This window comes from Primulina eburnea, chromosome 9 (assembly GCF_022965805.1).
Source record: "Primulina eburnea isolate SZY01 chromosome 9, ASM2296580v1, whole genome shotgun sequence".
NCBI classification, from domain to species: Eukaryota; Viridiplantae; Streptophyta; class Magnoliopsida; order Lamiales; family Gesneriaceae; genus Primulina; species Primulina eburnea.
The window spans coordinates 5,269,844-5,297,788 of record NC_133109.1 but is presented as its reverse complement, the minus strand read 5'-3'; the positions used below and the strand labels follow the sequence as shown (position 1 = coordinate 5,297,788).

The following is a 27,945-nucleotide window of genomic DNA, read 5'->3' as shown; positions in this document are numbered from 1 at the left end:
CTAACAAGGATGTAGCGTGCCATTAGCTATTGGCTTGCTCCACAACAGTGAGCCCCTCGACTAAGAAAGTGTACGAGGGTTGGTTTATCTAAGGTTGTGCCTAAGGCCTAAGGGAGCTCTAAACGTGGTCTTCTACCTCACATGTATGGTCCTCCACCTCACACATGTGGTCCTCATATTTTGTTTTCTATAAATACCATGTTTGGAAACTTCATTATTGATTCAATATATTAGCATTTTGGCATCTTATTTAGCTATCTTCTCGTATATATTTGATATCTGACTTGAGGATTGAAGATGCTACGATGGGACAACCTCTTGCCCCCTTCTAGCACTATGTTGGTGGTTTCAGGCTCGCCTCGGAATTGAGAATGCGGTTTGGGTCAATTTCACCTATCGGAGAAGGATCATTTTTCTATTGACCGAAAATAAATAAGGATTATTGGAATGTTAAGATAATACCCGAGAAATGCATGGGAATGCCTAAGAAGCACACTCCACCGAGAAAAAAAAAATGAAGGAAAAAGCCATGAGATTGTGTTCTATCTTTGGTTTAAACCGAAAATCAACCTGAAAAAATAGGAAAGCGAAAAAATTAACTAACATATAATATATTATGATATAAAATATATTTTAATTATTAATTTAAATAATTGTTCAATCAAATAAACCTGACCTTTTTATTAGGAAATCTAATCGAACAAAAAATAAAACTGTTCGAATATTAGATTATAATTTTGTAAAATCGAAAAACAAAAATAAAATTATATAAAATTGAATAGAACCGACGTTACACATTTACAAGTGGAGTTGTCAAACGGACCGGCCTAACCCAACCCGCAAACTAGGCGAGTTGGAAAAACCTCAACCCAACTCGTCACGGGTTACAGGTTAGAGGAGCTTACCCTCAAAAAATTTAAACATATATATATATAATGTTTTTTAGACACCTTTTATAATTATTATAAATAATATAAATCTTTTAAAATTAATCAATCAATAACCATACATAAATAATTACAATTTCAGAATTCATCAGTTATATATAAATCATGATAAATAATATAAATATATCAAATTTATAAAAATATAATAAACTATTATAAATAATATAAATTAATTCAAAATTAATTAATCATATTTATATGATTGAGATAATAAATAAAAAGTGTTTTTTTTTTCAAAAAAAAAACAACTAACGGTCCGACTAGACCCGATCCGACCCACATAAACCTGGGCCCAAATGGACTGATATGTTTATGCCCGCTTTCAAACTGGACACTAAAACAACCCAATCAACTTATTTTTCATGGCAGGAAGGTTAGTCCGATAAATCTGACCCGTTTTGAAAACTTATTTACAAGAAACCTCGCTCTAATTAAACAATTTTGCAAACAAATTACGCAACTTCATCATGCAAGTTATAGATAGCAAGATGGAATAAGATACAAACAAATGCCAAAAATTTCATAAATAAAAGCGCGCGTAAATCGAGACTTATCAAATTTGAGATATTTTTAAAACTTTTCTCAATTAAAGAGGATCTTCCAAATGTGTGCTTCTAAATATAAATTTAAGATAGATATATATAGACACACACACATAGCCATAACCAAATAAAAAAAAATGTTGGGAGTTTTTCAAGACTTTTAACTAATTAATATTATATGGATATATTAGTAAAAAACAAAAAAAAAAAAATACTACTAAATTTAAAATTTTGGACTATATATTTGAAACAACCGAAAAAATTAGGGGTGTAAAAATGCGACACGATCCGTCAACCAGACACGAAAAAAATCAGGTTCGGGTTGATGTTTTTCGGGTTCGGGTGGGTGGATTCGGGTTAATGCCATGTTAGGCGGGTTTCGGGTTGAGTCGGATTGAGTCGCGGGTTGGCCCGCGAACTTTTTTTAAAAAATATTACCTATATTTTTATATATTGTATGTTTGAACAAAATTTATTGTATATTTATATGATAAATTTTCATCATTTAATATTTATTTTACATATTTTTATTTTTTTAACAATTTTTTATTTGATTTAATAAATATACTTTTAATTTTCTACGATTAAAATTTCAATTTTAAATAAAAAATTTTGTTATTATGTGTTTAAATTAAAATATTATTATTATTTTTTATTTTTTTGAATTTTTTTCATTAATTTTTAAAAAATAATAATAAAATTCGGGTTAGGCGGGTTAGACGGGTTGGGTCGGGTTATACGGGTTCGTGTTCGGGTTGGGGGTTTTCGGGTTGAAAAAAAAAAGGAAAAAAATTTCGCGGGTTGACCCGAAACCCGACCCAACCCACTCGATTGACACCCCTAGAAAAAATGCAAACTATATATTTAGGACGGACACAATATTTATAAAATGATGATTACATTAGTCATTAAGCAATAATATGATTTTACTTTCATTTGTTACATGAAAGGTATGCGACACACCGGAGTACCTTCGGCAACAATATTTGTTAAATAGCAAGCAGTGTCGTTTATCTTCGTCAGATTCACAGCTCATCATGCTTTGTAGCACACACTGCAACCAAAAGAGACGTGGAGTTGAATAAAATAGACTTGTAATTTCGACAAACAAATTGGTTGAGTCGTTTTGCATTCACAAACATTCCAAAAGGAAACCTCGGGATTTATACAAATATAATGTAAAGTCATTTTACAAAAAAAGGTGAATGAACGCTTCGATTTCACAATTCAGGATTGACAATAAACGTTGAGCATCCATGGAATTATTACACGACATAAAACATGCATTACGATCTTATCCCTCTATCGACATCAACGACGTACTGCAATCAGCGACAAAAACATGAAGCTGCAACTAATGGTCGTTACCTTCAATGATATGATTTCTTTAACAGATCAAATGAACTGTCCTTTACTTAAAGGATTAAATCCTTGATAATCCCTTAACAGGAGATCTGCTAGAAGTGCAATGTCACCTAACTCGATAGAAGAGAAACAATCAAGAGTAGCCAAACTAACTTCCATGGACGAACCATATATCTAAGTGGATATAAGGGATTGCCCAAACAACCATGGACCAGAATAGAATATCTTTCCTCACCCATGAGTATATAATTCACAGTAGCATCATTACTATTAATGTCTCCGTGGATGAATACAGATTCCTCAAAAGTATGAGATCCATCCAGGAAAGTCGGTGCAAGCATTAAAATATTTAATCATCATGACAACATATATACAAGTGTGTATAAAGTGCCACTTGCAACAAAATAAAGGCCAACATTTTGTGCAGATTCATTTTATTTCGATAGAGATTGAAATTTGACCTGAAGATGAGATTCTCTCGAATAAAAAAGATATCTCCCTGGAAGCAGATTCAGGTGAATCCGAACCATGAACACAATTTCTCTGTGAATCAATCCCGCAAAAGGCCCTAACACTGGGGATGAAGAGGCAAGACACTAAGTAAAACAGAATATTTAAAGCTAAAAGCAGGAGCAATGTCAAGTATTCAAGATCTACCATCATGACAAAAACACATAAAACAGACCTTGTTGGATGAGTCACCTTAGCTTTGTTCGCATCTGTAGGTCCGATCATAGAACGCCAATCAACTACAGCATTTGTCTTTTCTAAAACCATAATCAGCACCGGACCACTAGTTCATTTAATCAAGGCTAAAGATTAGTAAGTGACTCACACATACATAGATGATGCCCAGAGGAAGAGGAATAAAATCCCAACACATTGAGCTGCCATTGCACATTAATGAGAGACAGAGAAATGATACCTTGTCATGTATTGCACAAGGCTTGAGAAAAAGCTCTTAGCAGCATGCTCCTCGTAAAAACCTTTTACCATATCCTCATTCAGCTGAAGCAGCATCTCCTGGGTGATGCTGAAGCCGGAATCTAAAATGGTTTTCTTGATAGCATCAGTGTAGTTACCAGAAACTCCATCCGGTTTTATCATTGCCAGTGTCTTCTCTTCTGAAGTGCCCATGGTAGCTGATAATCTACTTTTGAGCATTAACAAGAAATCGCCGAAAGTAAGATCATATCAACAAACAGATATTGCTTAACCAACCGTTCCCAGAATTCAAGAGAAATGGAGGACTGACAAATCTCCCCCAATACTAAAACCTAAACCATCACCAAATCAGCAACTAGATGCTTTCCGTAAATGAATCCAACTCCAAGTCAAACAAAAATCATTCATAAAGACACGATCAAGAACTACAAATCATCACGAAAGCGTGACTAAACAAGTTCGCTCACCTGTAAGGACATACCAAAAGGCATACAAGCACAAATTCGACAAAGAAAGTAGAGCTCAAATCGGCCATTTGAAGAGCCAAGCTGGAAATAGAAACACCCAATAACAAATATTTAGCACAATAATCAGTGGGATTTCATGGCAGTGGGGCAATACCTTCTCTCTCAAGAACCCTGGCCTGGTTCCCGTGTACAGTGCCGAGCGCCCCGTTAAATTCGGACCCAGACCCGTTTGGGATATAGGTTTTGGGTGGTCCTAACGGTTCGGACCGGACCGGACCGGTTCCTGAACAAAGAGACCGGTCCGTCCCCGAACCGAATCGGAACCGAAGTATGGTAATTTTTTAAGAAAAAGCTGTGGAACCCCAACTTTTCTCAATATCATTATCAAATCTGAATCTCTCTCAACTTACTTTAATTTTAATTCATCATATTTCATTTTAATTCATTACTTTTTGCTCGACTCGAAACAACACTGAGTGCTTAGAATTGGGAAAAGATGCAAATTTTTTATTAAATTGATTTTGATGATGTAGTTGCTGACTTCGAAGCACATGAACGAGAACTCTAAAACCAAAATCAACCAATTCCATCTTCTATAGTCGAGATTACGACGAAAAGTTACGATAAACGATGCGAAAACTTAGAAATCCAACAAAAACAAGGTCTGAACGACTATGTTGCAATATGTAATTTATGCGATGATTATAAATTATATTTGAAATGACTAACTGTATTAAATGTATTTTTGAAAGAGTTTTTAAAATAAAATACAAGGATATTTATAATTTGAAATGCACTTTTGTATTCCAAATCATATAGCATTAAACTTTAGTATTCTTGTCAAACGAATGGTTCTTCGGGTGGCACCGGAAAATTAAAAAAAAAATTGATTAAAAAACATAATTTAAATGAAAAAAAATTGCAACCAAAAGATAGCAAACCAGCTCAGCAACAAATAAATCTTAGAAGTTGTGCAAGTTTCGTAAAACATGATATTTCACGTAGATATTTTGTTTTATACATTATTAACCGTCTTTTTTGCATTGTGAGCAGATGATTTTATCGAATTTACTAGTAATATCTAGCTTGATTTTCGCAAAATTTCTAAGCACACACTTGGAAAATTTGTGTTGATGTATTTAACGAATATAGACGACATTAATTGATCATTTTCGAATATCACATGTAGAATTTTTTTAACAAATAATGTAGGATTAGTTTGACTCTTTGTTTGTTGTTCCAGGTTATTGGATGATGAAATGTGGTGTTTGTAAAAAAGAATTATAGATTTGGACAGTTTACATATTGTTAGAGACTATGTCCTGTAATCCAATGGTTGGCTAATGAATTTATCGACTCAGTTGTAATTAACAATTTTTATCTTAATATAATTTGTGTCTCATGGTTTCATTTTACTTTATCTGTATACCCATGCAATCAGCATAAATAAAGTTTTTTTATTATATTTTAATACAAATTAATCATAATTCGATCATGAAACTCATTTTTAAACACTGTATATTCTAAATTCGTTCATAATCGATTCAGTCGTCTAAAACCAAGGATAAAGGTCGCTTGAACTTGAGACTAGCATATGTGATGTTGTGTACCGTGTTTCATGGTAAAGGTATAGAGATGTCGAATCATGCATATGGGTAATCATACGATGATTGTACCGAACAATCCTCCCTTGTACTTTTCAAGTGGTTGTCATTCATCAAGAGGAAAAGTCTTTGGTTGTGATTGTACATCATTAGTCCTTACAACCCGAGACAACACTGAGGCTCTACATACTAGGATTGTGTTTTGACTCGTTTACCGACTCCGCAAGGGTCACAAGGTAGCGAGGTTGGGTGCAATTGCGGTATGTGTAAGAGCGAGTGCCTTATAGTTGGGGATTCATCGCTCACATACGGGTGTTGATATCCTATGTGATCTAACGAAATAATAGTACATGAAATCTCTTGCGAGAATGTGAGATGTACATTAGGGAAAAATTTCTCTAGTTGTGCATGCGATGACACTATAAATATTTCATAATTGTATCACATAGCTATCGAATTTAATATGCAACACTCGATGAACCAATGATTGCAAATTCAATCGGGATATATGAGATGAAGAGACCGTATTGTACGTTAATCATAACATATTGGTTCTTGCACGCACTATTAGTAATACCTAGATAATCATGAGACGATGCTACTAGACGTTCTTACCATGATTTGATGGGTTTAATCAAAAAATAATTTTTGACATTCTCATGAGTCATGATCAAATGTTGGTGCATGGAATGGGGAAAATTAGGGTAAGCTGAATAAAGGAAAATGTCCTGAATCAAAAAATGTTGTGAACTCACGACTAGTTGTATCATAAAACCATTGTGGATCACACAAACACTTGATCATTTGTTCCTGTTGAGAAAATAAATTCAAGGAGTTGAATTTATACAAAATTATGAGATAGTAAATTGAAGGAGTTGAATTTATGATAATTAAAATTTGAGAGAATAAATTCATGGAGTTAAATTTATATTACGAAATAGTAAATTCAATGAGTTGAATTTATGATAATTAAACTTTGAAAAGAATAAATTCAAGGAGTTGAATTTATAAAATTCGAGAATTTAAACGATTAAACTTAGGGGTTGAGTTTATTAAAGATTCGTTAATTGTAGTGGGAGAATGCATAATGAATATTGTAAGAGTATAAGTACAACATGCAAATTAACTAATGTTTTTAATGGATTTTAATATATTAATTAAACTAGTTGGACTAGTCCAATTAATTGATTAAGTCCATTAATATTAATTAAGAAACTTAAATCTACAATTAAGGAAACTAAGTTAAGTGTTCAAAGCAGGAGAAGAAGAACCTTAGCCTCGACTCTTGTTTTTCGAAAATCCTCTCCCTCAAGCTCTCCAATTTTTCGGCCTCCATCAAAGAAAAAAGAGTTTGAGCCGCCTCTCAATTTTTTCTCTATGCAAAATATCTCGTATACTTTCTAGTGTAAGTTAAAAGAGTAACAAGTAATCCGGTTGTGGACCTGATTCGGAGATTGAAAAAATAATTTTCAAAGAATAATGTTCGTAGGAAATTCAGCAAGAGCTATCTCCGCTAATCATGAAATAGTTGGAGCCAAACGATTAATTCAATAAAGGTAAATTTATAAACTCCATGTGATTATTTTGTTTGAATCATACGAGTGTCCAAGATAATATTTGAATGTCAAATTAAAATTTTTAAAACTCACGTTGCTTTTTGGACACAAAAAAAACGATCACCCAACACAGTGCACATAATGACTTTCCCTTACACGATAGCTAGATTTACGTTAAATATTTGTCAATTATATGGTATAGAAAATAAAATTATTTTGATCACATTAGATAATGCATCAAACAATAACGAGGCAATGAGACGATTCAAACTTTTTCTTGAACCGTTTTTAAATGATGCAGTAATTTATGTTAGATGTGTATGTCATATTATTAATTTATGTTTAACAAAAAGCTTCCATGATTCTCTTTCTGAATCGATGGAAAATTTAAATATCGTGTCAAATTATTTTGTCTAAAAGGATATGATAATGATTGGAGACGTCTATGCATCAACAGTGGAGTTAGACAGATAATTTCTTATTCCTACTCATTGGTTACTCGCAATCCAATGTTCAAGTGTGGAATCATTGGAGTCAGCCTTCTCATTATTGGAGAGCAAAGAAATATTTTGTCTCTACAATTATCTCTTTCTCTACTTGAAATACTAAAAGATTGGTTTAATGCTAAAACAAAGAATAGGAAAGAAGGAGCTGTTTACCAATTCACATGACACAATTAAGATGAAGAAGAATATGCATGCTAATTCGATTATAATTAATAAGAATGAAATGTGATGTTCCTGGATTTTGAAAGTTCCAACTTCAACAAATATAAATTAAATTTATATTTATCCATATTGTTTGTATTTTTACCTTTAATATAACATCATTTCAATTTTGAAATTAATTATTAAAAAAAATATACACTTGATTATCAACAATTTATTATTTTACAAATTAAATTTTTTTTAAAAAAATATTGGTGTACTTGGAATCTTTGGCCGATGGGCCAAGGGCTATCGCATGAAGGTCTTCGTCCTCTTCTTCAAGGGACACCGAACTTGGACATCTACTTTTCGAGCTGAGGTGTAAAAATCCGACATGATTCACCAATTCGACACGATTCAACTCGAAAAAAATAAGATTTGGGTTTGGAGTTTTCAGGTTTGAGTCAGATCGAGTTGGACCCGATAGATGACCCGAAAAAAAATGACCTGGTTGGATTCGGGTCAACCGAGTTGACCCTGGTTGACTCGAATTTTTTTTTAATACATAATTAATAAATATTGTCTACATTTTTTTATATATTTTATATCTGAAAAAAAATATTTATTGTATATTTATATCATAAATTTTCATAATTTAATATTTATTTTGAAAATGTTTTATTTTTTAAATAATTGTTTATTTAATTTAGTAAATATATTTTATTTTTCTACGATTAGATTTTCAAATTTAAATTATATATATGAGGGAGCTTTTGTTATTATGTGTTTAAATTAAATTATTATCATTATTTGAATTTTATTTAAAAAAATTCAAAATCGGGTTATACAGATTGATGGGTTGATCAGCTTGATTCGGGTTCAGATTCGGGTTGAGAGTTTTCGGGTTGGCTCAGGTTCGGGTTGAGAAATTTTTGAATAGTACTATTGCTCAACCCAACCCAACCCATCCAAATTGACACCTCTATTTCCGAGCTTGTAATCCTTTCATGTCGGGAAAAAAATAAATATATATTAATTAATAAGTTAGTTTTAGAAAAATAATTAATATATACAATCTTGTTATATATTATATATACTGGAATTTTGATATCATATGAAGTTTATGGTTAAAATAAAAGATAAAGAGATGAACCAAAAAATGGTAAATATAAAATTCGAGTTTAACCAGGAAATAATAAATTCATGTTGTAGTCCTTCAGCTCGCTTAGCCGAGAGATGGCGTTTAAGGCGTTTACGTGTGATTTTTTATTAATTTATGTTTCTGAGGTGGACCTCGGTAGAATCCTCTGTTGTTTAATTTCTATGGTATGTCTTATTAAACCATTTTATGTATTGTAAAAACTCCATAGATGAACCTTATATTAATCATTATTCTAATATTTAAATACCTCTTTTTCATATCTCAATTTAAATCCAAGTCCCAGGAGTATAATTATAACCATGAGTTTTAACTTTTAATTTTAAGGAATCTAATATATTTATATCAGACAAAGATAAAGATAAATTGGGATAAACATCGAAATATACTGAATCATTGTTAGAATTTCTTCTTATTATATGATTCTTAAGTATTATCAGAGATAATAATATAATCATAATCCTTATTAGAATCCATTATTATTTTAAATAATGTTTCTTTGAGTTTCTCATCTATATCTAATTTATTATTTTTTTAGCCAAACATAATTTTTTTACATTTTCTACACATAATAGATGTATATTTCCTATTTTATTATTTTCTGATTTCCGTTTTTCATGGCTTTATTGTATTTTCTTTTTTCTATCTTTTTGTCTATCACACAAATATATTTTCTTTATATAAAGTTTATCATATTTATCTTTTATTTTGTTTTTATCTTTATTAGGTAAATACATACCAAATTGATCACAAAATTACTAAGTTGTTTTATTTCTAGTAAATTTTGTCTTTTAATTTGATTATTTAATTTTAACTAATTATAAAGAGCTAAACCCTCTTGTATACAAATACTTATTAATTTGACATAAGTATAATTATCATAAGGAATATAAATATCATATTTTCTTAATACTTTTCTAATTTTTTCAGCAAAAAGAAAAGGTAAATCATCTATAAATTTGACTTTCCTAAGACTATTATTACAGTCTGGTATATCACAAATTTGAGATAAAAATGTAGCTTTATATCATCTAAAATCAATAAGAGTTTTACATTTCAAGTTACTTAATAAAGTACGAATTTGTTCACCATTATCTGTCAATCTATTAGTAAAATATTCAATCATTGTCATTATAAGAGAATAAATTGTATTTTCTATATGAATATTATTCTCAGTTTTGATTGAGTTAATAATATCATCTTTATGGGATTGGTCTAAATAATTATCCCATCAACTATTAAGTTGACCAGCAAAACCGGATGTAATCATTATAGCAATAGTCTTATCATTATTGCCTGAAGTTTTATATACAATACTATACATAAGCATACGATGAGTAGTATTATAAATTTGTTTATCACTAAAACTATCAGTATTCTATTGATAAATAATTTTCTCATTATAATTATTAGAGAAAATATATTCTTTTTCTAGAACATCCATGAGAGTAGGTCTGTCATAATAATATTTGGTTTGAGTAGGTTTATCTGCCTATTTTATTTTATTAATTTCTTCATCAGAAGAATTTTTAATATTTTCAAACTCTTTATTGAGAGTATTTAGATAGATTTTTAAAATTTTCTTCTAATAATTTATCTAAATCAGAAAGAGAATACTTAAATTTGAAATCTTTTATTTCTGGAGAGTTTTGAATATAAGAAGATGTAATAGAAACAATATTAATTTCTTCCTTAGTTTGTATATGAACATCATGTTTAATATGATTGATTGCAATACTAATGTTATCTATGAGATATTTTAGAGAAATAATTTATTCTCCTATTATATAATAAGATCAAGATTTGTATATTTTTGTTTTTCAAGTATCTGATTTATATGTTTAACAGTTATTTGTAACATATTATGAAAAATCAGTAAAATTTAAAATTTTATTATTTTTTCTATAATAAAAGATTGTTGAAGAGGATGAACAGATTTTTGAATCTATTCATAAGAAATTTTATAATTTCTTTCAAGAAAAATATAATTTATAATAAATGTTTTAAAAACCAAAGAAGAAAATGTATTAATTTATTTTGATTTTCACAGTACTTGTAAAATTCTATAACAATATAATCAATTTTTTTTTCAGAGAAACTTTTAAAATATCATTATCTGAAAGATTCCCATTTGATATTATAAAATTCAAGATCGATCATCGCTCTAGCACGAGATCCTTTTGTAAAATAAATTTTTGATTTTTTATCCATTAAATAGTAAAATTCATTTTTGAAAATGTATCAGTTTTCCTAACTTTTTGATTAACTATATTAATTTGATAATTATTAAATCTTCTATTGTATCTTTTATAGAAGATTTATTTCTTCTCTTATTTGAGAAGTAGAAACTTTAGAAGTTTGTGGAATATCTATCATATAATCTAAAGATGAAATTAAAGAATAACTGAATCTTGATCTAGCATATACAGAAGATGGTAATGTAGGACCGAGTGCTTACCGCTTTACCAATAACTATAACTAGTGGTAATGGTGCAACTCTGTGGGGACCCGGACGCTAATCATATTCTTAATCATCATTGGGACTAATTAAAACAATTATAATAAACAGAGTCTAATTTTTTTTTTAAATAATGCGGAACGTAGTGACATAAACATATACATCTCAGTATATAAAAGTAATAGTCTTGTACCACATACATTTATTCAACTAAGGTTTAACATCTGATGTCAAGCGTCCAAACCCTATCTTTAATCCAAGTCCGGAGCCTCCACTCTAATCACGATCTCTCCTCATCTCCTGGACCCTGAACATGTCCCACCTGTTGTCAAGTACACATACAAACAAGACAACAGCCGGATAATTCCGGTGAGAATATAATCCCAGTATAAATCAACGAAACATGCAATCATGTGATAACCATAAAAGCATGGACATATAACAACAATATATATCAAAAGCTGAAACATAACCAATATCAACTGTCGACATTGCTCGTGACTCCACGACTCAGACTAGACTCAATCCTAGCCTAGGGATCCCGGTTTCCAGACATTGGCATTCCATATCAACCAACAGTAATAGAAAAGACTCCAGTTCTATCCACGTCGATATAGCATCGATCACCAGGAATAGAAGAAGCTCTGATTCTATCCACATCGGTATAGTATCGATCATCAGTAATAGAAGAAAACTCCGATTCTATCCACATCGATATAACATCGATCATCAGTAATAGAAGAAGTTATAATTCTATCCACATCGATACGGTACCGATCACCAGTAATAGAAGGAGATATAATTCTATCCACATTGATAGCCAATTATCCGGTGACAGACTATGGAACTAACACCAATACACTATCTCATGACATCGTGCAATGTGCCCGTGTCGATCCCACCACTAACAGACACTTCTGTCATCATATTACTCTTCTAATACCTGCTATCTATAAATCAAGAGAACAAGTACATCAATCAAATTAATGCAAATATCAATGCAATAAAGTAAAGTATGTGATTTAGGGAAACTCAAGTCTAAACCGACTCAAGTCGATCTCCCAATACACATTGACTTATACCTTTCGTTTGTAGTCACGGTCTGAAGCAATCTCAATTCTGAATTCAAAACTGTCTCTGTAAATCTGAAACGACATACCGGAAATGCTAAAATCAATGTTCCATTCTCAATTCAACACCGAGTCTGATTAATTTGGTTTTAATTCAAAATCAACGGTATAACGGTACAATCTCAATATCCCCGTCAATACCACATCACCAGATAACAGTTACAATCCATAACCAATATCCAATATAATCTATAATCCAGTTCCAATTCAAATCTGTCCGGTATAAATCAATATACCCTAAAAATTCATAACAATTCCATAATCAGTTCGTTTCTCAATCTGACTTCGATTCTATGATATCTAACATGCCAAGAACATCATATATGACATGTATTCAATTCCAACAACATCATAATTTCAAAACATATCAAAACGTAGCAAAACTTACGTCCAGTTATAGCCTGCGTTGATATGAACATAATACCGAAGTCGGATTCAAAATCAGGCGGACGGATTTTTCACAAAAGGCGTAAGGATTTTCTTCTTCAAAGCTTCGACTATTTTCTAAAATCTGATGAACTATATGCAAATTCGTACATATACATGTATACAATGCATGATTCAGCAACGTGGCCCATGCCTTCGCAAAACACGTCTCGCGCATATGCGCGACCCTCTTCCGCGCATATGCGCGAGGCTATAAGCCCTGGCGCGTGACTACACGGCATCTCGCGCATATGCGCGCACTTCTTCCGCGCATATGCGCGAGGTCCTCTGGACATCTCGCGCATATGCGCGAGGTGCGCGCACCCAAGTCGCGCATGTGCGCCCAACATTCTGTCTCGACAATCTTGCTACTGGCCTCCTCGCGCACATGCGCGCCATCAATCCGCGCATATGCGCGAAGTCTTCTGTCCACTCCACGCATGTGTGTGCATCCGGTCGCGCATGTGCGTGAATGCTACTGTACTTGCACTTATATCTTTTCATATGCAATTTTATTTTGTGTCCCGATTAATCCATTCATAATCGTATCAAATTATAAATCAATAATTACAGATTATTAGGATTAAATTTCCGGGCATTACAAACTCAAATATTTTAAACCGCACAACAACTCAAGCACCACGGTTCGATCGCTCTACCAAGCATGGACAATTATTGCACCCAACAATCTCTCTCAAAATAATTGCACTCCTTGCAATCAATGGGAATTGAACCTGATGCGAACGTGGACGTCCCAAGGAAAGCATGGGATCCTTTGCAGTTGCCGGAGGGACCAATCACGAGGGGTCGACTAAAGAGGTTCAAGGAGGCGCTACAAGGAGTCATGAGTAAGCCTGAAGAGGTCGTGATGCATGGGAGTACGTTTGGAGGCCAACGGAAAGTCGTTCAAACATTGGTATTGCTGACCGAGTCTGGACGGACCAGTACACGGACCTGCACACGGGGTCCGTGTCCTTCACAAGCTGGGAAGGGTTTTTACAGTGGCTCCACGGACCTGGAGACGGACCCAGGCACGGGGTCCGTGCCCTTTGAAGTTGGCGAATACAGTGCCTACACGGACCCGTACACGGAGGTGAGCACGGGGTCCGTGTCCCTTGATTCCGGATGAAGATTAGTACAGTATGTACACGGACCTAGACACGGAGGTCTGCCCGGGGTCCGTGTCCGCTGTTTTCTGCGCGATTTTGTTTCCTTCTTTAGAGTTTTACTTTGCTAGGGAACTAGATTTTTGGTATCTTTGATATCTAGACTATATCTTGGACGAATTTTGAACACAATACACATAATATTTTGGAGTTATCAAAACTTTTGAGAATTTTCTCTCAACTTTTCAAAGCCAAGCTTTGTCAAATCAAATCAAACTTATCAAAGTTTTTAACTTTGTGGCGGTTGTCGATCGTTGCTTGTGCGGATTGTCGTAGGCCAAGTTCTTCGAAGGTTCGTATAGTTTTCGATTGTTTATCTTCGTGTTTATTTGTTGCTAAACTCTTGCTAGTTTAGAGGTGAATATCACACAATACTTGATTCAAAAGATCGGGAAAAACACACGAATCTTAATATCGTAATTGAATAGAGGGTGCGATTTATTTTTAATCGTGTTTGCTATTTATTCGTGTCAAGATTCATATCATTTGGTATCAGAGCTCCAGGTTAATTGAATTCAAGTGAGTTTATCAATTGTTCTTTACGCAGATCTAATTATTATTTAATTCCGCTTTCATATCTGTTTGTTCTATCGTTCTTCGTATTTTTTTCGTGAATCTGTGATACACGAAATTTTGAGTCCTTTTTTTTCTTTTGAATTTTCGGAATTCAAAGAGCAAAAAAAAAAAAAAAAAGAGTACAAAAATTTCGAAAATTCACCATTATTTCTTTTTGATATATTGTTCTATTGTCTTCATAGAGTCATATTCAATTGTCTCACACAGTAAAAAAATATATATATATATAAATATATATTTATATTCGAATTGCTTGTCTACACAGTCCAAGTGAGTCGGTCGCATTTGTTCACAAGTTTGAACCTTGATTGTTTGATATCCCAAATACAAAGCTTGAGCACACTTTTGAGAGTACTATCAAGTTCGATTGGAAACATTTGAGTGTGAGTGTTATTTCTTTGGAGTGACTAGTGAGTATTTGTTGTGAGCAAAAAAAAAAATAAGAGAGGAGAGACGAGTGAATTTCTTTGGAGTGACCGTGAGCATTTGGGTGAGGATTATTTTATTTCTACTAACCTTTTCTTGCAGGTACAGTTTTGAAATTAAATGGAGAGGGAGGTAGGAGATAGTTCGAATTCGGGGGTGTCCAAAGCTCATCTAGATGCGTTGTTTGGGGATTTTAGTAGAGCGATGGCGACCCAAATGGAGTCGTTGCATGAGAGGTTGGGTAAACTTGAGGTTAGTGTTAGTGGGGGTAAACCTAAGCCTAGGGATTTGGGTAGAGATGATGAGGAGTATGATCTAGGAGGAGGCGATGAGAGTCAAAATGAGAATTGGGGTAGGAATGGGAGAGATAGGGGATTTGGTAGAGGAAGAAGGGAAGCCATGCGGGGTAGATATGAGGAGACTAGAGAAGATGGTCACATGGGTAGCATTAAGATGAAAATCCCTTCATTCCATGGGAAATCTGACCCGGAGGCGTACCTAGAATGGGAAAAGAGGGTAGAGTTCGTATTTGCATGTCACCACTACTCCGAACAAAAGAAGGTGAGGTTGGCGGTGGTTGAATTCTTAGACTATGCTCTCATTTGGTGGGATCAATTAGTGACCACTAAAAGAAAGTATAATGAGAGACCTATTGAAACTTGGGATGAGATGAAGAGTGTAATGAGGAAGAGGCTTGTGCCTAACCATTACTATAGGGAGATGTTTAAGAGGTTACAAACTTTGAGGCAAGGGTTGAAGAGTGTTGAGGACTACTATAAGGAGATGGAAGTACTCATGATTAGGGCAAATACTGAGGAGGATAATGAAGCAACTATGGCTCGTTTTCTTTGTGGTTTGAACAGGGAGATCCAAGATCAAGTGGAGCTTCGGCACTACTTAGATCTAGACGAGATGGTGCAAATGGCCATAAAGGTGGAGCAACAACTCAAGAGGCGAGGAGTTGGCCGCACCAATCAAACCGGAGGTGCATCATCTTCTTGGAGATCAAATGTGGGGAAGCGTGAGGAGAACAAAGTGGTGGCCAAGCCCAAATTTGAGACCAAACAAGAGGCGCCTAAGCAAGGAGTCCAAGGTAAATCTGAAACTCCTTCTAATCGCTATAGAGATGTTAGATGTTTTAGGTGTCAAGGGATGGGTCATATTTCTAGTGATTGTCCTAATAAGAGGGTGATGATCTTGAATGATTATGGTGAGTATGAATCTCAAAGTGAGGGAGATGGCGAAGGTAGTGATGATGATATGCCTGAGTTGGAGGATCCCGATGAGGGATATGGGGCGGTTGTAGGAGAAGCGCTAGTGACTAGGCGAATCATGAGTGCCCAAGTCAAGAATGAGGAGGCTAGCCAAAGAGAGAATTTGTTCCACACTAGATGTTTTGTGAATGGTAGGGTTTGCAATGTCATCATAGATGGGGGGAGTTGCACTAACGTGGCTAGTGTTGAGTTGGTGGAAAAATTGGGATTGCCTACAATAAAACATCCTCAACCATATAAGCTTCAATGGTTGAATGATTGTGCGGAGGTGAGAGTGAATAGGCAAGTTCTAGTGTCCTTTTCAATTGGGAAGTATGTGGATGAGGTTTTGTGTGACATGGTACCTATGCATGCTTGTCATATATTGTTGGGGAGGCCATGACAATTTGATAGGCGAGTGACTCACGATGGGTTCAAAAATAAGTACTCGTTTGTCTTGAAAAAAGAAACTGTTGTCTTACTTCCATTGTCCCCAAAGAAAGTATTGGAGGACCACTTGAATAAGAAAAAGAGAGATGAGGCCGAAAAAAAGAGTGAAATAAAAAGTGAGATGGCCTTTGAAAACAAAAATGAAGTGGCTGAAAAAAAGAGTGATCAAAAGAGTGAGATAGACACAAAAACAAAAAAAGAGAGGAAAGAAAATGAGGGAAAAGAAAAGGAGAGGAAAGAGGCCAAAAAGAATTCTTATATGGCCCAAAAAGGTGAGATAAAACACTTGTTGCACACACATGAACCACTTGTGTTAATTCTTTACAAGGAGATCCTCCTTAACACAAGTGATATAGCCGGATCCCTTCCGAGCATTGTTGTTTCACTATTGCAGGAATTTGACGATGTATTTCCGGAGGAGCTACCTCAAGGCTTACCACCATTGAGGGGAATTGAGCACCAAATTGATTTGGTGCCCGGGAGTGCCTTGCCGAACCGTCCAGCTTATAGGAGCAATCCGGAGGAGACTAAGGAACTACAAAGGCAGGTAAGTGAGTTATTAGATAAAGGTTATGTGCGTGAGTCCATGTCACCTTGTGCGGTGCCTGTTTTGCTAGTCCCTAAGAAAGATGGCTCATGGCGTATGTGTGTCGACTGTAGGGCAATCAATAACATAACCATTAAGTATAGGCATCCCATACCTAGACTAGATGATATGTTAGATGAATTGCATGGGTCTTGCATTTTTAGTAAGATTGATTTGAGGAGTGGGTATCACCAAATTAGGATGAGAGAAGGTGATGAGTGGAAAACTGCTTTCAAAACTAAATATGGGTTGTATGAGTGGATGGTTATGCCTTTTGGTTTAACTAATGCACCTAGCACCTTTATGAGGTTGATGAATCATGTCTTGCGTGCACATATAGGTAAATTTGTTGTGGTTTACTTTGATGATATCCTAGTGTATAGCAAGAATCTTGAAGAGCATGTTAAACACTTGAAACTTGTGCTAATCACATTAAGGGCTGAAAATTTGTATGCTAACTTAAAGAAGTGTGATTTTTGTACAAACAAACTTGTGTTTCTTGGTTTCGTTGTGAGTTCACAAGGGATAAAAGTGGATGAAGACAAGGTAAGTGCTATTCGAGATTGGCCAACGCCTACTACTATTGGTCAAGTCCGAAGCTTTCATGGTCTTGCGAGCTTCTATAGGAGGTTTGTCAAGGATTTTAGCACATTGGCGGCACCGATGACGGCGGTAATCAAGAAAAACGCTCCATTTTCTTGGGGCGAGGAGCAAGAGAAGTCCTTTAACCTTATCAAGCAAAAATTAATTAATGCTCCTTTACTTGTTTTACCTGATTTTGCTAACACCTTTGAAATTGAATGTGATGCTTCATGTGTAGGTATTGGTGGAGTGTTGATGCAAGGAGGAAGGCCGGTGGCGTACTTTAGTGAGAAGCTCAATGGGGCAGCGCTGAACTACCCCACGTATGACAAGGAGTTCTATGCACTTGTGAGGACTCTTGAGACGTGGCAGCACTACTTGAGGCCTAAAGAGTTTGTGATTCATACGGATCATGAGTTTCTAAAGCACCTTAAGGGCCAACAAAAGCTGAACAAGCGGCATGCCAAGTGGGTGGCGTTCATAGAGACGTTCCCCTACATGATCAAGTATAAGCAAGGTAATGAAAATGTAGTGGCCGACGCACTATCCCGGAGGTATGTACTTTTCTCTACTTTAGAATCTAAAATATTGGGGTTTGAACTTGTTAGAGAGTTGTATGTGCTAGATGATGATTTTAAGGAAGTGTTTGAAACTTGTATGCATGGTCCACATGATAAATTTTACTTGCATAAAGGTTTCTTGTTTAGAGAGGATAGATTGTGCATTCCCAAGTCATCAATTCGTGAATTACTTGTTAGGGAAGCACATGGGGGTGGCCTAATGGGACACTTTGGGGTGGCTAAGACTTTAAGTGCATTGCATGAACATTTTTATTGGCTACACATGAAGCGTGATGTTGAGCGTATTTGTGAGAAGTGCATAACTTGTAGACAAGCTAAGTCTAGGACACTACCACATGGATTATATACACCACTTCCCGTCCCTAGTGAACCTTGGGTTGATATCTCTATGGACTTTGTTTTGGGGTTACCTAGGACAAAGAAGGGGAGGGACTCTATATTTGTGGTTGTAGATAGGTTTTCTAAAATGGCACACTTTATTGCTTGTCACAAGACGGATGATGCATCTAACATTGCGGACCTATTCTTTAGAGAAGTCGTTAGGCTGCATGGCATGCCTAGGACCATTGTGTCAGACCGTGATGTTAAATTCCTAAGTTATTTCTGGAAAACACTGTGGGCTAAACTTGGCACTAAATTACTGTTTTCTACGACTAGTCATCCTCAGACTGATGGTCAAACTGAGGTAGTTAATAGGACGTTAGGAACTTTATTACGTGCTATTCTCAAGAAGAACTTAAAGAATTGGGAGAATTGCTTGCCATTTGTTGAGTTTGCTTATAATCGTTGTGTGCATTCTACTACTAACTATTCACCATTTGAAATTGTATACGGTTTTAATCCTTTGACTCCGTTGGATTTGATGTCTTTACCTGTGAGTGAAAGGTTAAACATGGATGTCAAAAAGAAGGCTGAATTTGTTAGGGGGTTGCATGAAAAGGCCAAAGCCAACATTGAGAAGAAGAATGAGCAATATGTCAAGCAAGCTAACAAGGGGAAAAAGAAGGTGGTATTCGAGAAGGGTGATTGGGTGTGGCTACACTTGAGGAAGGAGAGGTTTCCGGAGAAGCGACGCTCAAAGCTATTACCTAGGGGCGATGGACCGTTCCAAGTTCTTGAGAGGATCAATGACAATGCCTACAAACTCGACTTGCCGGGTGTGTATAATGTTAGCTCTACTTTTAATGTTAGTGACTTGTCGTTGTTTGATGTAGGTGACGAGCGAGATTTGAGGACAAATCCTTTTCAAGAAGGGGAGGATGATGCGAACGTGGACGTCCCAAGGAAAGCATGGGATCCTTTGCAGTTGCCGGAGGGACCAATCACGAGGGGTCGACTAAAGAGGTTCAAGGAGGCGCTACAAGGAGTCATGAGTAAGCCTGAAGAGGTCGTGATGCATGGGAGTACGTTTGGAGGCCAACGGAAAGTCGTTCAAACATTGGTGTTGCTGACCGAGTCTGGACGGACCAGTACACGGACCTGCACACGGGGTCCGTGTCCTTCAAAAGCTGGGAAGGGTTTTTACAGTGGCTCCACGGACCTGGAGACGGACCCAGGCACGGGGTCCGTGCCCTTTGAAGTTGGCGAATACAGTGCCTACACGGACCCGTACACGGAGGTGAGCACGGGGTCCGTGTCCCTTGATTCCGGATGAAGATTAGTACAGTATGTACACGGACCCAGACACGGAGGTCTGCCCGAGGTCCGTGTCCGTTGTTTTCTGCGCGATTTTGTTTCCTTCTTTAGAGTTTTACTTTGCTAGGGAACTAGATTTTTGGTATCTTTGATATCTAGACTATATCTTGGACGAATTTTGAACACAATACACATAATATTTTGGAGTTATCAAAACTTTTGAGAATTTTCTCTCAACTTTTCAAAGCCAAGCTTTGTCAAATCAAATCAAACTTATCAAAGTTTTTAACTTTGTGGCGTTTGTCGATCGTTGCTTGTGCGGATTGTCGTAGGCCAAGTTCTTCGAAGGTTCGTATAGTTTTCGATTGTTTATCTTCGTGTTTATTTGTTGCTAAACTCTTGCTAGTTTAGAGGTGAATATCACACAATACTTGATTCAAAAGATCGGGAAAAACACACGAATCTTAATATCGTAATTGAATAGAGGGTGCGATTTATTTTTAATCGTGTTTGCTATTTATTCGTGTCAAGATTCATATCAGAACCCGTGACTTTTGCTCTGATACCAATTGTAGGACCGAGTGCTTACCGCTTTACCAATAGCTATAACTAATGGTAATGGTGCAACTCAAATATTTTAAACCGCACAATAACTCAAGCACCACGGTTCGATCGCTCTACCAAACAGGGACAATTATTGCACCCAACAGGTAATAATCTTCTTTGTTCATTATTGAACTGTATTTGAACATGTCATTCGTTATTTTGTATAACTTGCTGTAAATCTCTATTTATTATAGGATTCTAGGAAAAACTTGTTTAATTATCCGATTTTCTGGAAATTCAATTTCTTTTCATTCAATATATCTATGATACCATCTGGGTCTTGGATTAAAATCGAGATAAGAAAATGAGGTATTTAAATCTTAGAATAATGATTAATATAATGTTCACCAAAACTCAAATAAATCTTTTATCATCTCATTAAAATTCCAAGTTACAAATAAATATAAATCATGTCATATTAAGGTAACGATTTAGTACGAATGATTTAGCATGTCATTCAGGCGAATTTATGAAATGTAAAAATTATAAACAATAAATAAAACAATATATATACTTACAAGTTTGTATCAAGAGTTTGAAGCGTTTATTATTTCTTAAGAGAGGTTGTTTACAGAGAAGGAATAGAGGGAAGCAAACTCGACCATGCCCAACTAATGGCAAGATCTATCTTATATATAGAAGGAAGAGCCGAATATGAAACTCCAGGTTCTAACTAAAAATATAAAATGATTTATAAAAGAAAATAGTTAAATAGTACAATTCTTTATGAAAGTAAACAGTGACAAAGTTACTAAAGTAAAAAAAAATAGTATTCCACTAATATGGATACTGATAATCATTTATATAAGAAATTTCAATAATTTTTGAAAAATAAATAGAAAAATATCTTCAGCATCATATGCTAATAGTATTAAAGAAGAAGAAAATGATTCAGCTCTATACACATAGACTAAATATCGTGTTCTCATACTTCTTATAGAATGAAAAAGATTTCCAATGAGAAAAAACTCCATGAACTATCATGAAAAGATATTTAACCAATAAATCATATATATATTGTTCTCATAAACAAAGAGGATTGTATGAAAATCTTCTATTATCCACTAAAAGTATTGAAATAACTCACTTTTACAGTAATACTCAACAGAAAGGAAGTTATAACTTCTCAAAATTTATAATAAAGAAAACTAATTATTTCTATAGAAGAATGAGGAATATATCCATTAGTAGAAAAAAAAATTATTTCCAGAATCATCAAATGAATTTAAATTCAATTTTTGAGATTATATTGAGAGTTTTAATAAAACTCTATTATATGAAAATGAAAAAAGAAAAATACTTGGTTTTTGAAAATATGTAAAATGTTTTTTATTATCCAATTCCTAAATGGTTTATGACTTGGTGAAAATATTAGGACCATCAGCAAAAATTTGCCAGAAGTTTTTATAAAACCAATGAATACTTGATTAAATGATTCTCCAACTATTAAAAAATTATTTTCCGAATCTTGGACTTGATGGAAATGACCTTTATGTCTATTTTTTTTTTTATGGAATTTGGAATTCATGGATATGGAGACTGAAGTCTTGAATTTTGTCACAGGCTGATGAAGGAATTCCCTGCATATAGAGGGTTAGTTCTATAAATTTTTGGGAAAAATTATTAAGAGATGATCCTGAAACATGAAAACCTTATGGTCCTGAAATTTCTTCAACAAATGGAAGAAAAAATTTTGTCGTATCAAAAGATATGCAATACAATAAGAAAATGAAAAAGAGATGATCCTGTTAAACATGAAAACCTTATGGTCCTGAAACTCTTCAACAAATGGAAGAAAAAATTTTGTCGTATCAAAAAGATTATGCAATACAATAAGAAAATGAAAAAGAATCTTGGAGTCATTTCAAGATCCTCACTCATAAATATTCTGAAATATATTCCAAAGAAAAATTGATTGATGTATACATTGAATAAATGAAAAAAGATCTTTATAAAAATATTGGATGCTCAGATTCTAAATCTGATAAATCAATGACATCTGAATCAAGTGACAATCAATTTATCCATCTGATGAACATGTATGATGCTCAAGATCCAGTTGAATATATTCCGGACTGCCTCCAATGTTGACAATATTTTTGAAAAAAAGTATATTTTATATATTTATCATTAATTTATATATCATTAATATATTCAATTCATCATATAAAAATATACAAAAATCAATGAATATTTTTTTAAATATGTTAGACAATAATATATAATAGAAAAATGATGTAGAATAATCAACGATTTGGTATTTTTGGTGATTTATTTGTCCCCAACCCAATCCAGCCCCTATAATTATTATAAAATATCATTCATATATTTTAAGAAGAGGAGGAATTGTTCTGCTAAACAATGACAGGTCAATATATATATATATATATATATATATATATATATATATATATATATATATATATATATATTTCAAAATGATAAAAAAAGAACCTACATAAAATAAGATTTTTTTTTCCCTTGCCAGCCAAGTCAATCTTCAGCAAGCGTGTTTAATTCGTGTTGTAGCAGTACATGTCTCTCAAACGCGTCGAACATCTCTACATATGATACTAGTGTGGGTTCTCGTGTAATCGAGAATGAAGTAGTTTTTTTTTTAAAATAAAAATTATCAAATTTTTAAATTGAAATTACAAAAAAAAAAAAACGGAAAATTAGTTAATTAAAAAAATTAACATTAATTATAGTAAGTTTTTTTGAGACGGTTTATCTATGAGAGAGATCAACTCTGTCTATATTTACTATAACAAATAATATTTTTGATATAAAAAATAATAATTTTTTTAATAAATGATCAAAATAAAATATGTCTAAAAAAATTAACACATGAAATCGTCACACAACATTTTTTGTGGTGGTCAAATTATCATGCTTCGGAAAAAAAATTTCGTGGCCTGACAAAAACAAAAATAATACGGAATGGATGAAATTACCAAGAAACAGAAAGTTCGAAAATTCAAACATCAATTATCGAAAAAACTCCTATAAATGAATTCATCTTCTTGGTTTTTGTCTACGCCCGGAAAAAAATGACGACTTGGCTGCGCAACTTGATGGGGGGAGCAACAATATCTCAACAATTAGCCATTGAAACGATAGCTTTATGGGAATCGAAGCCGGCTCATGAGCTGATCTTCAACTCCAGCCACCGAGAAATAAGGCAGTACATGCTTGCCGTCGACAAAATCCTGCAATCGCCTAAAATGAATGGATTTGACGAGAATTTCGCCAAGTCCATGGCTCGGCTCAAGCTCGAGTTCCAAGCTGTTTTGAGCCGGCAAGCCCATTACACAGCCGGCCCCAGCTCCGTTACGGAATGGAGCAGCTCATTGATCGACAGCACAGCTAGTGGGATTAGGTTTGAAGATTATTTAGTCTATGAAAAACCCAATGAAAAAGTGATTAGTTATTTGAGGAATATAGCAGCAAGAATGAGTATTGGTGGGAATCTAGGAGATTGTATTAAGGCTTATATCAGTGTGAGGAAGAAATTTCTTGAGTCTCAGCTTCAATGGCTTCGTTTTGAGGAGCTGAGTTCTGGGGGGAAAGGCAGAAAACTTGACTGGGAGGCAAAGGTTGACCTCTGGATTCAAGTTTCCAAGATTTGTGTTGAGCTTTTCTTTCGAAGAGAGAAGAATTTTTGTGAGGAGATATTTCAGAATCTTGGGACCGCAAAAGATGAATGTTTTGTTGGAACAGTTCAAGATTTTGCAGTTAGGCTGTTTGGTTTTGCAGAATCTCTGAGTTTGAGTAATCAGCCTTATGAGAGAATGGTGTCGGTCTTCGGCCTTTACGATGGATTTTTTTCTGTTTTAGAGGTCAGTGACGCCCTTTTTGCTTCCGAACCAGGGAAACGCATTCGAGACGTTTGCTCAGACACGGTGCGGAAGATTGAGAATGATGTAAAAAGAATGATGATTGATTTTGAGAATGCTGTTCTTAATGAGATTTTGAAAGTTCCGGATGACAAAGGGGATGTTTATCGATTGACGGAATACGTGATGGATCGAATCAAGCTCCTAGTGAGCCACAAGAAGCTGCTCACAAACTTGATCAAGACAGTCCCTTCATTGAGATTTGGCGATGTGGTCATTCCTGAAGAGGAGTTGGGGGATTTCGGTTTTCGAACGTTTCTTGATCTCCATTTGATCTTGATCATCGTGGTTCTACTGATGAATCTAGAGGGGAAGTCCAAGAAATACAAAGATCCCATTTTGGGGGATTTGTTTATGATGAACAACATTCATCACATAGTCCAAAAAATCGAAGGATCCGATGAGTTACACGAGATGATCGGCGACTTGTACCTAAACAAGTTGCGTCAGAGAGAGAAGCAGTCCATGCTCAGTTATCAGTCATACACTTCCAACAAGTTCTTGGCTTGTTTTGATGATAAGGGATTGTATGTTACCCGTTGGTGTATTAGTTCTAGGCTATCTAGAACTGCATTAAAGAAGAGGATGAAGGATTTCAATGATGTTTTTGAACATGTTGGGGCTTTACATTCGTCCTGGACGGTGCCCGATTCGCCGCTCAGGGATGAGATTCGTCAGTCCCTGTCGAACAAGTTGGTTCCGGCTTACCAACAATTTCTCGAAAAGTTCAGGAGAAGGTGTGGAATAAATTCCCCCGGAGACGCAAGAATCAAGCATTCAGCTGAGGAACTCAAGGCTTTAGTCTTGGAGAAATTGTTAGCAAATTCATCTTGAAAAATCAAAATGTCTATAGAATTACAATTTAAGGAATAAACATTTGGATATGAGATTAGGGAAACATTGTTTGTAATTATGTCTAGGAATAAGGCAAGAATCTCTCAATCATTTTTGTTTGTTGTTGTTTTTTTTTTTCTTTTTCATTTCATTTTCTTGGGCGGCTGTTGTTTTCTGTGACAGCTAGGATATATAATATAATTGCATATTTGTTTATTTATTATTTGCTCTCTTCTTTTAATTTTAATCGCATAAAATATATTTACCCAACTTATTGAACAAATTGAGATTTAATTAATAATGGCACGTGCTCAAACAATAAGTGGGGTCATTAGCTTATTTTTAAAGATTTATTTTCAGAATTCCAAAAGTCATCTCCAAACACAAAATCTATTTTGGTGTAAATTTTACACTAAAATAATGCGATTTCTGCATCAAATACAAGATTAATCTCCAACCTATTTACCTCAAATCTTACACTAAAAAAATATTTTCGAAATATTCTTTTTATCTCCGACCCCTTTTACTTCAAGTCTTTATCTTTATATTTGTATTTGAATTATGTGTTTCAAGTTGTATTTGTATTTCGATTATCTTTTTCAATTTATTTATAAATTGCATTGTTATATTAATTTTTTTTGTATTTTTATTAAAATTATATAAATTATAAATCATTAAATCAAATTAGTCCTTAATTAATAATAATTAGCATAAATAAATAAATATTTTAAAAATCAAGAATTATTATTTTTTAATTTATATGATTAAATTTCAAATTATTAAAATAATAAAATAAATATTATATTATTATGTAAATAATATTTATAATTTTTAATAAAATATTTATAATAAATACAAATAAAAAAATTTAAAAAGAAAAGAAAAAAGAAACAAATCCCTGCGCCAAATTATACAAATAAAAAAATTTAAAAAGAAAAGAAAAAAGAAACAAACCCCTGCGCCAAATTATTTGGCGCATGGGAGTGGGTCCATGCTATTTTGGCAAAATAGTGTAGCCTCCATTGGAAGAAGAAAGACTTTTTATATCATTTTGGTTCAATTTTGGAGATGTCTTAAAAACGTGTTCAATTAAAATGATAGGTATAAGCAGTCGATTATAGTTCATTTGACACTAAAATCTTAAATTATAGATGACATTTTGAGTTTAAGAATCCAATTATAACAAATTCTCCACCACATAACAAAAAAAAAAAAAACTAAAATACATACGAGTACACGTTTAACCGCGCTCAAATCCGCCATTAGTACGGCCAAGCTGGAAAAAGAAAACCCATAATAACAAAAAAAAATGGGCTCTAAACAGCGAACTTTATTTCTAATATTACTTTTGTTGGCTTATATTCTTTTATGTTTATTTTTTTTTTTTTATCATTATTCTAATATTTGGAAATTGTATACAAGTTATATGATCAATTTGTTTTTTTCACAAAAAAAAAAAAATGCAGATTACAAGAATAAAATTAAAAAATTATTTGTAAAATTATAAAAAAATAGAAAAGAAAAATATGCAATTTACATGACTAAAAATACATATGCGATATTATCATAACCAAAAGTAAACAAAAATCCCTTCTTTTATATTTTTTGCAGGTCATTACTCTAATATTTGTAAATACACAAAGTGCTGATTTATTTACATGTTTAATTAATTAATTATTAATTACTTATGATTAGTGGAAGTGATTAGTGGATCCACTAATCACTTGACCCTTTTATATTACTAATTGTGTCCATTGGTCGCTTGCGGTGGCAAAGTCAAGGGTGCCTACCATAAACAGTCATCGCCTAGGGTTTTTTCTTCTCATTATCGAATTTATTTTTCAGATAAAAATGAAATAAAATCTATTTTTTCTTTACCTGCAATAATTTTGAGTTTTTTAGATTTTTATTTTTATTTCCCAGATATACTGTGATACTCACGGGAAATTTAGGGTCCGCTCCCAGCAAGTGTCACTAGTACAGACGCAGGTGTTGAAATTACCCTGAGCCTAAAATCACAAATAAGATCGTTAGGAGGGGGCCAGGAGGGTGTCCTGGCGTAGCCCCTCCGACGCTCAAGTCAGTGACTGAGGATATATGAGGGGTGC

General features: G+C 34.0%; 3 protein-coding genes across 7 annotated transcripts; 2 read left to right on the top strand and 1 right to left on the bottom strand.

Annotated features, from left to right (window-relative positions):
* Positions 1 to 2,337: 2,337 nt before the first annotated feature.
* LOC140841198 (probable nucleoside diphosphate kinase 5) lies at positions 2,338 to 4,537 on the bottom strand. Of its 5 annotated transcripts, none has more exons than XM_073208457.1 (6): positions 4,421 to 4,537; positions 4,267 to 4,347; positions 3,780 to 4,007; positions 3,540 to 3,647; positions 3,316 to 3,428; positions 2,338 to 2,543 (listed from the first exon to the last, which is right to left on the bottom strand). In XM_073208457.1, the coding sequence occupies exons 2-6, from the start codon at positions 4,332 to 4,334 to the stop codon at positions 2,515 to 2,517; spliced, it is 546 nt and encodes a 181-aa protein (XP_073064558.1). In that variant the 5' UTR covers positions 4,335 to 4,347; positions 4,421 to 4,537; the 3' UTR covers positions 2,338 to 2,514. The 5 variants fall into 5 exon arrangements, with proteins under 5 accessions (XP_073064558.1, XP_073064560.1, XP_073064562.1 ...); XM_073208459.1 differs by having other exon boundaries at positions 3,780 to 4,004; positions 4,421 to 4,531; XM_073208461.1 differs by lacking the exon at positions 4,267 to 4,347 and having other exon boundaries at positions 3,780 to 4,004; positions 4,421 to 4,526.
* Positions 4,538 to 15,813: 11,276 nt separating this feature from the next.
* On the top strand, positions 15,814 to 20,520 carry LOC140840677 (uncharacterized). The gene is made up of 6 exons (XM_073207848.1): positions 15,814 to 16,635; positions 17,401 to 18,294; positions 18,385 to 18,801; positions 19,042 to 19,070; positions 19,659 to 20,023; positions 20,081 to 20,520. Exons 1-6 carry the CDS (start codon positions 15,814 to 15,816, stop codon positions 20,518 to 20,520), a joined length of 2,967 nt encoding a protein of 988 aa, XP_073063949.1.
* Positions 20,521 to 24,157: 3,637 nt separating this feature from the next.
* Positions 24,158 to 25,837, top strand: LOC140840676 (exocyst complex component EXO70A1-like). The gene has a single exon (XM_073207847.1). It carries the CDS (start codon positions 24,158 to 24,160, stop codon positions 25,835 to 25,837), a length of 1,680 nt encoding a protein of 559 aa, XP_073063948.1.
* The last annotated feature ends 2,108 nt before the right edge of the window (positions 25,838 to 27,945 follow it).

Bases quoted from the DNA above. Each gene is read 5' to 3' on its own strand.
- LOC140841198 (XM_073208457.1), bottom strand. From the start codon at position 4,334: ATGGCCGATTTGAGCTCTACTTTCTTTGTCGAATTTGTGCTTGTATGC. The intron at 3,429-3,539 runs GTCTGTTTTATG...CTTCATCCCCAG, and splicing joins AAGGTGACTCATCCAACAAG to TGTTAGGGCCTTTTGCGGGA. The intron at 2,544-3,315 runs GTCAAATTTCAA...TTTTGGTTGCAG, and splicing joins CGAGAGAATCTCATCTTCAG to TGTGTGCTACAAAGCATGAT.
- LOC140840677 (XM_073207848.1), top strand. From the start codon at position 15,814: ATGCGGGGTAGATATGAGGAGACTAGAGAAGATGGTCACATGGGTAGC. The intron at 18,295-18,384 runs GTCCGAAGCTTT...GCGGTAATCAAG, and splicing joins CGCCTACTACTATTGGTCAA to AAAAACGCTCCATTTTCTTG. The intron at 20,024-20,080 runs GTGTGTATAATG...TGTTTGATGTAG, and splicing joins CTACAAACTCGACTTGCCGG to GTGACGAGCGAGATTTGAGG.
- LOC140840676 (XM_073207847.1), top strand. From the start codon at position 24,158: ATGACGACTTGGCTGCGCAACTTGATGGGGGGAGCAACAATATCTCAA.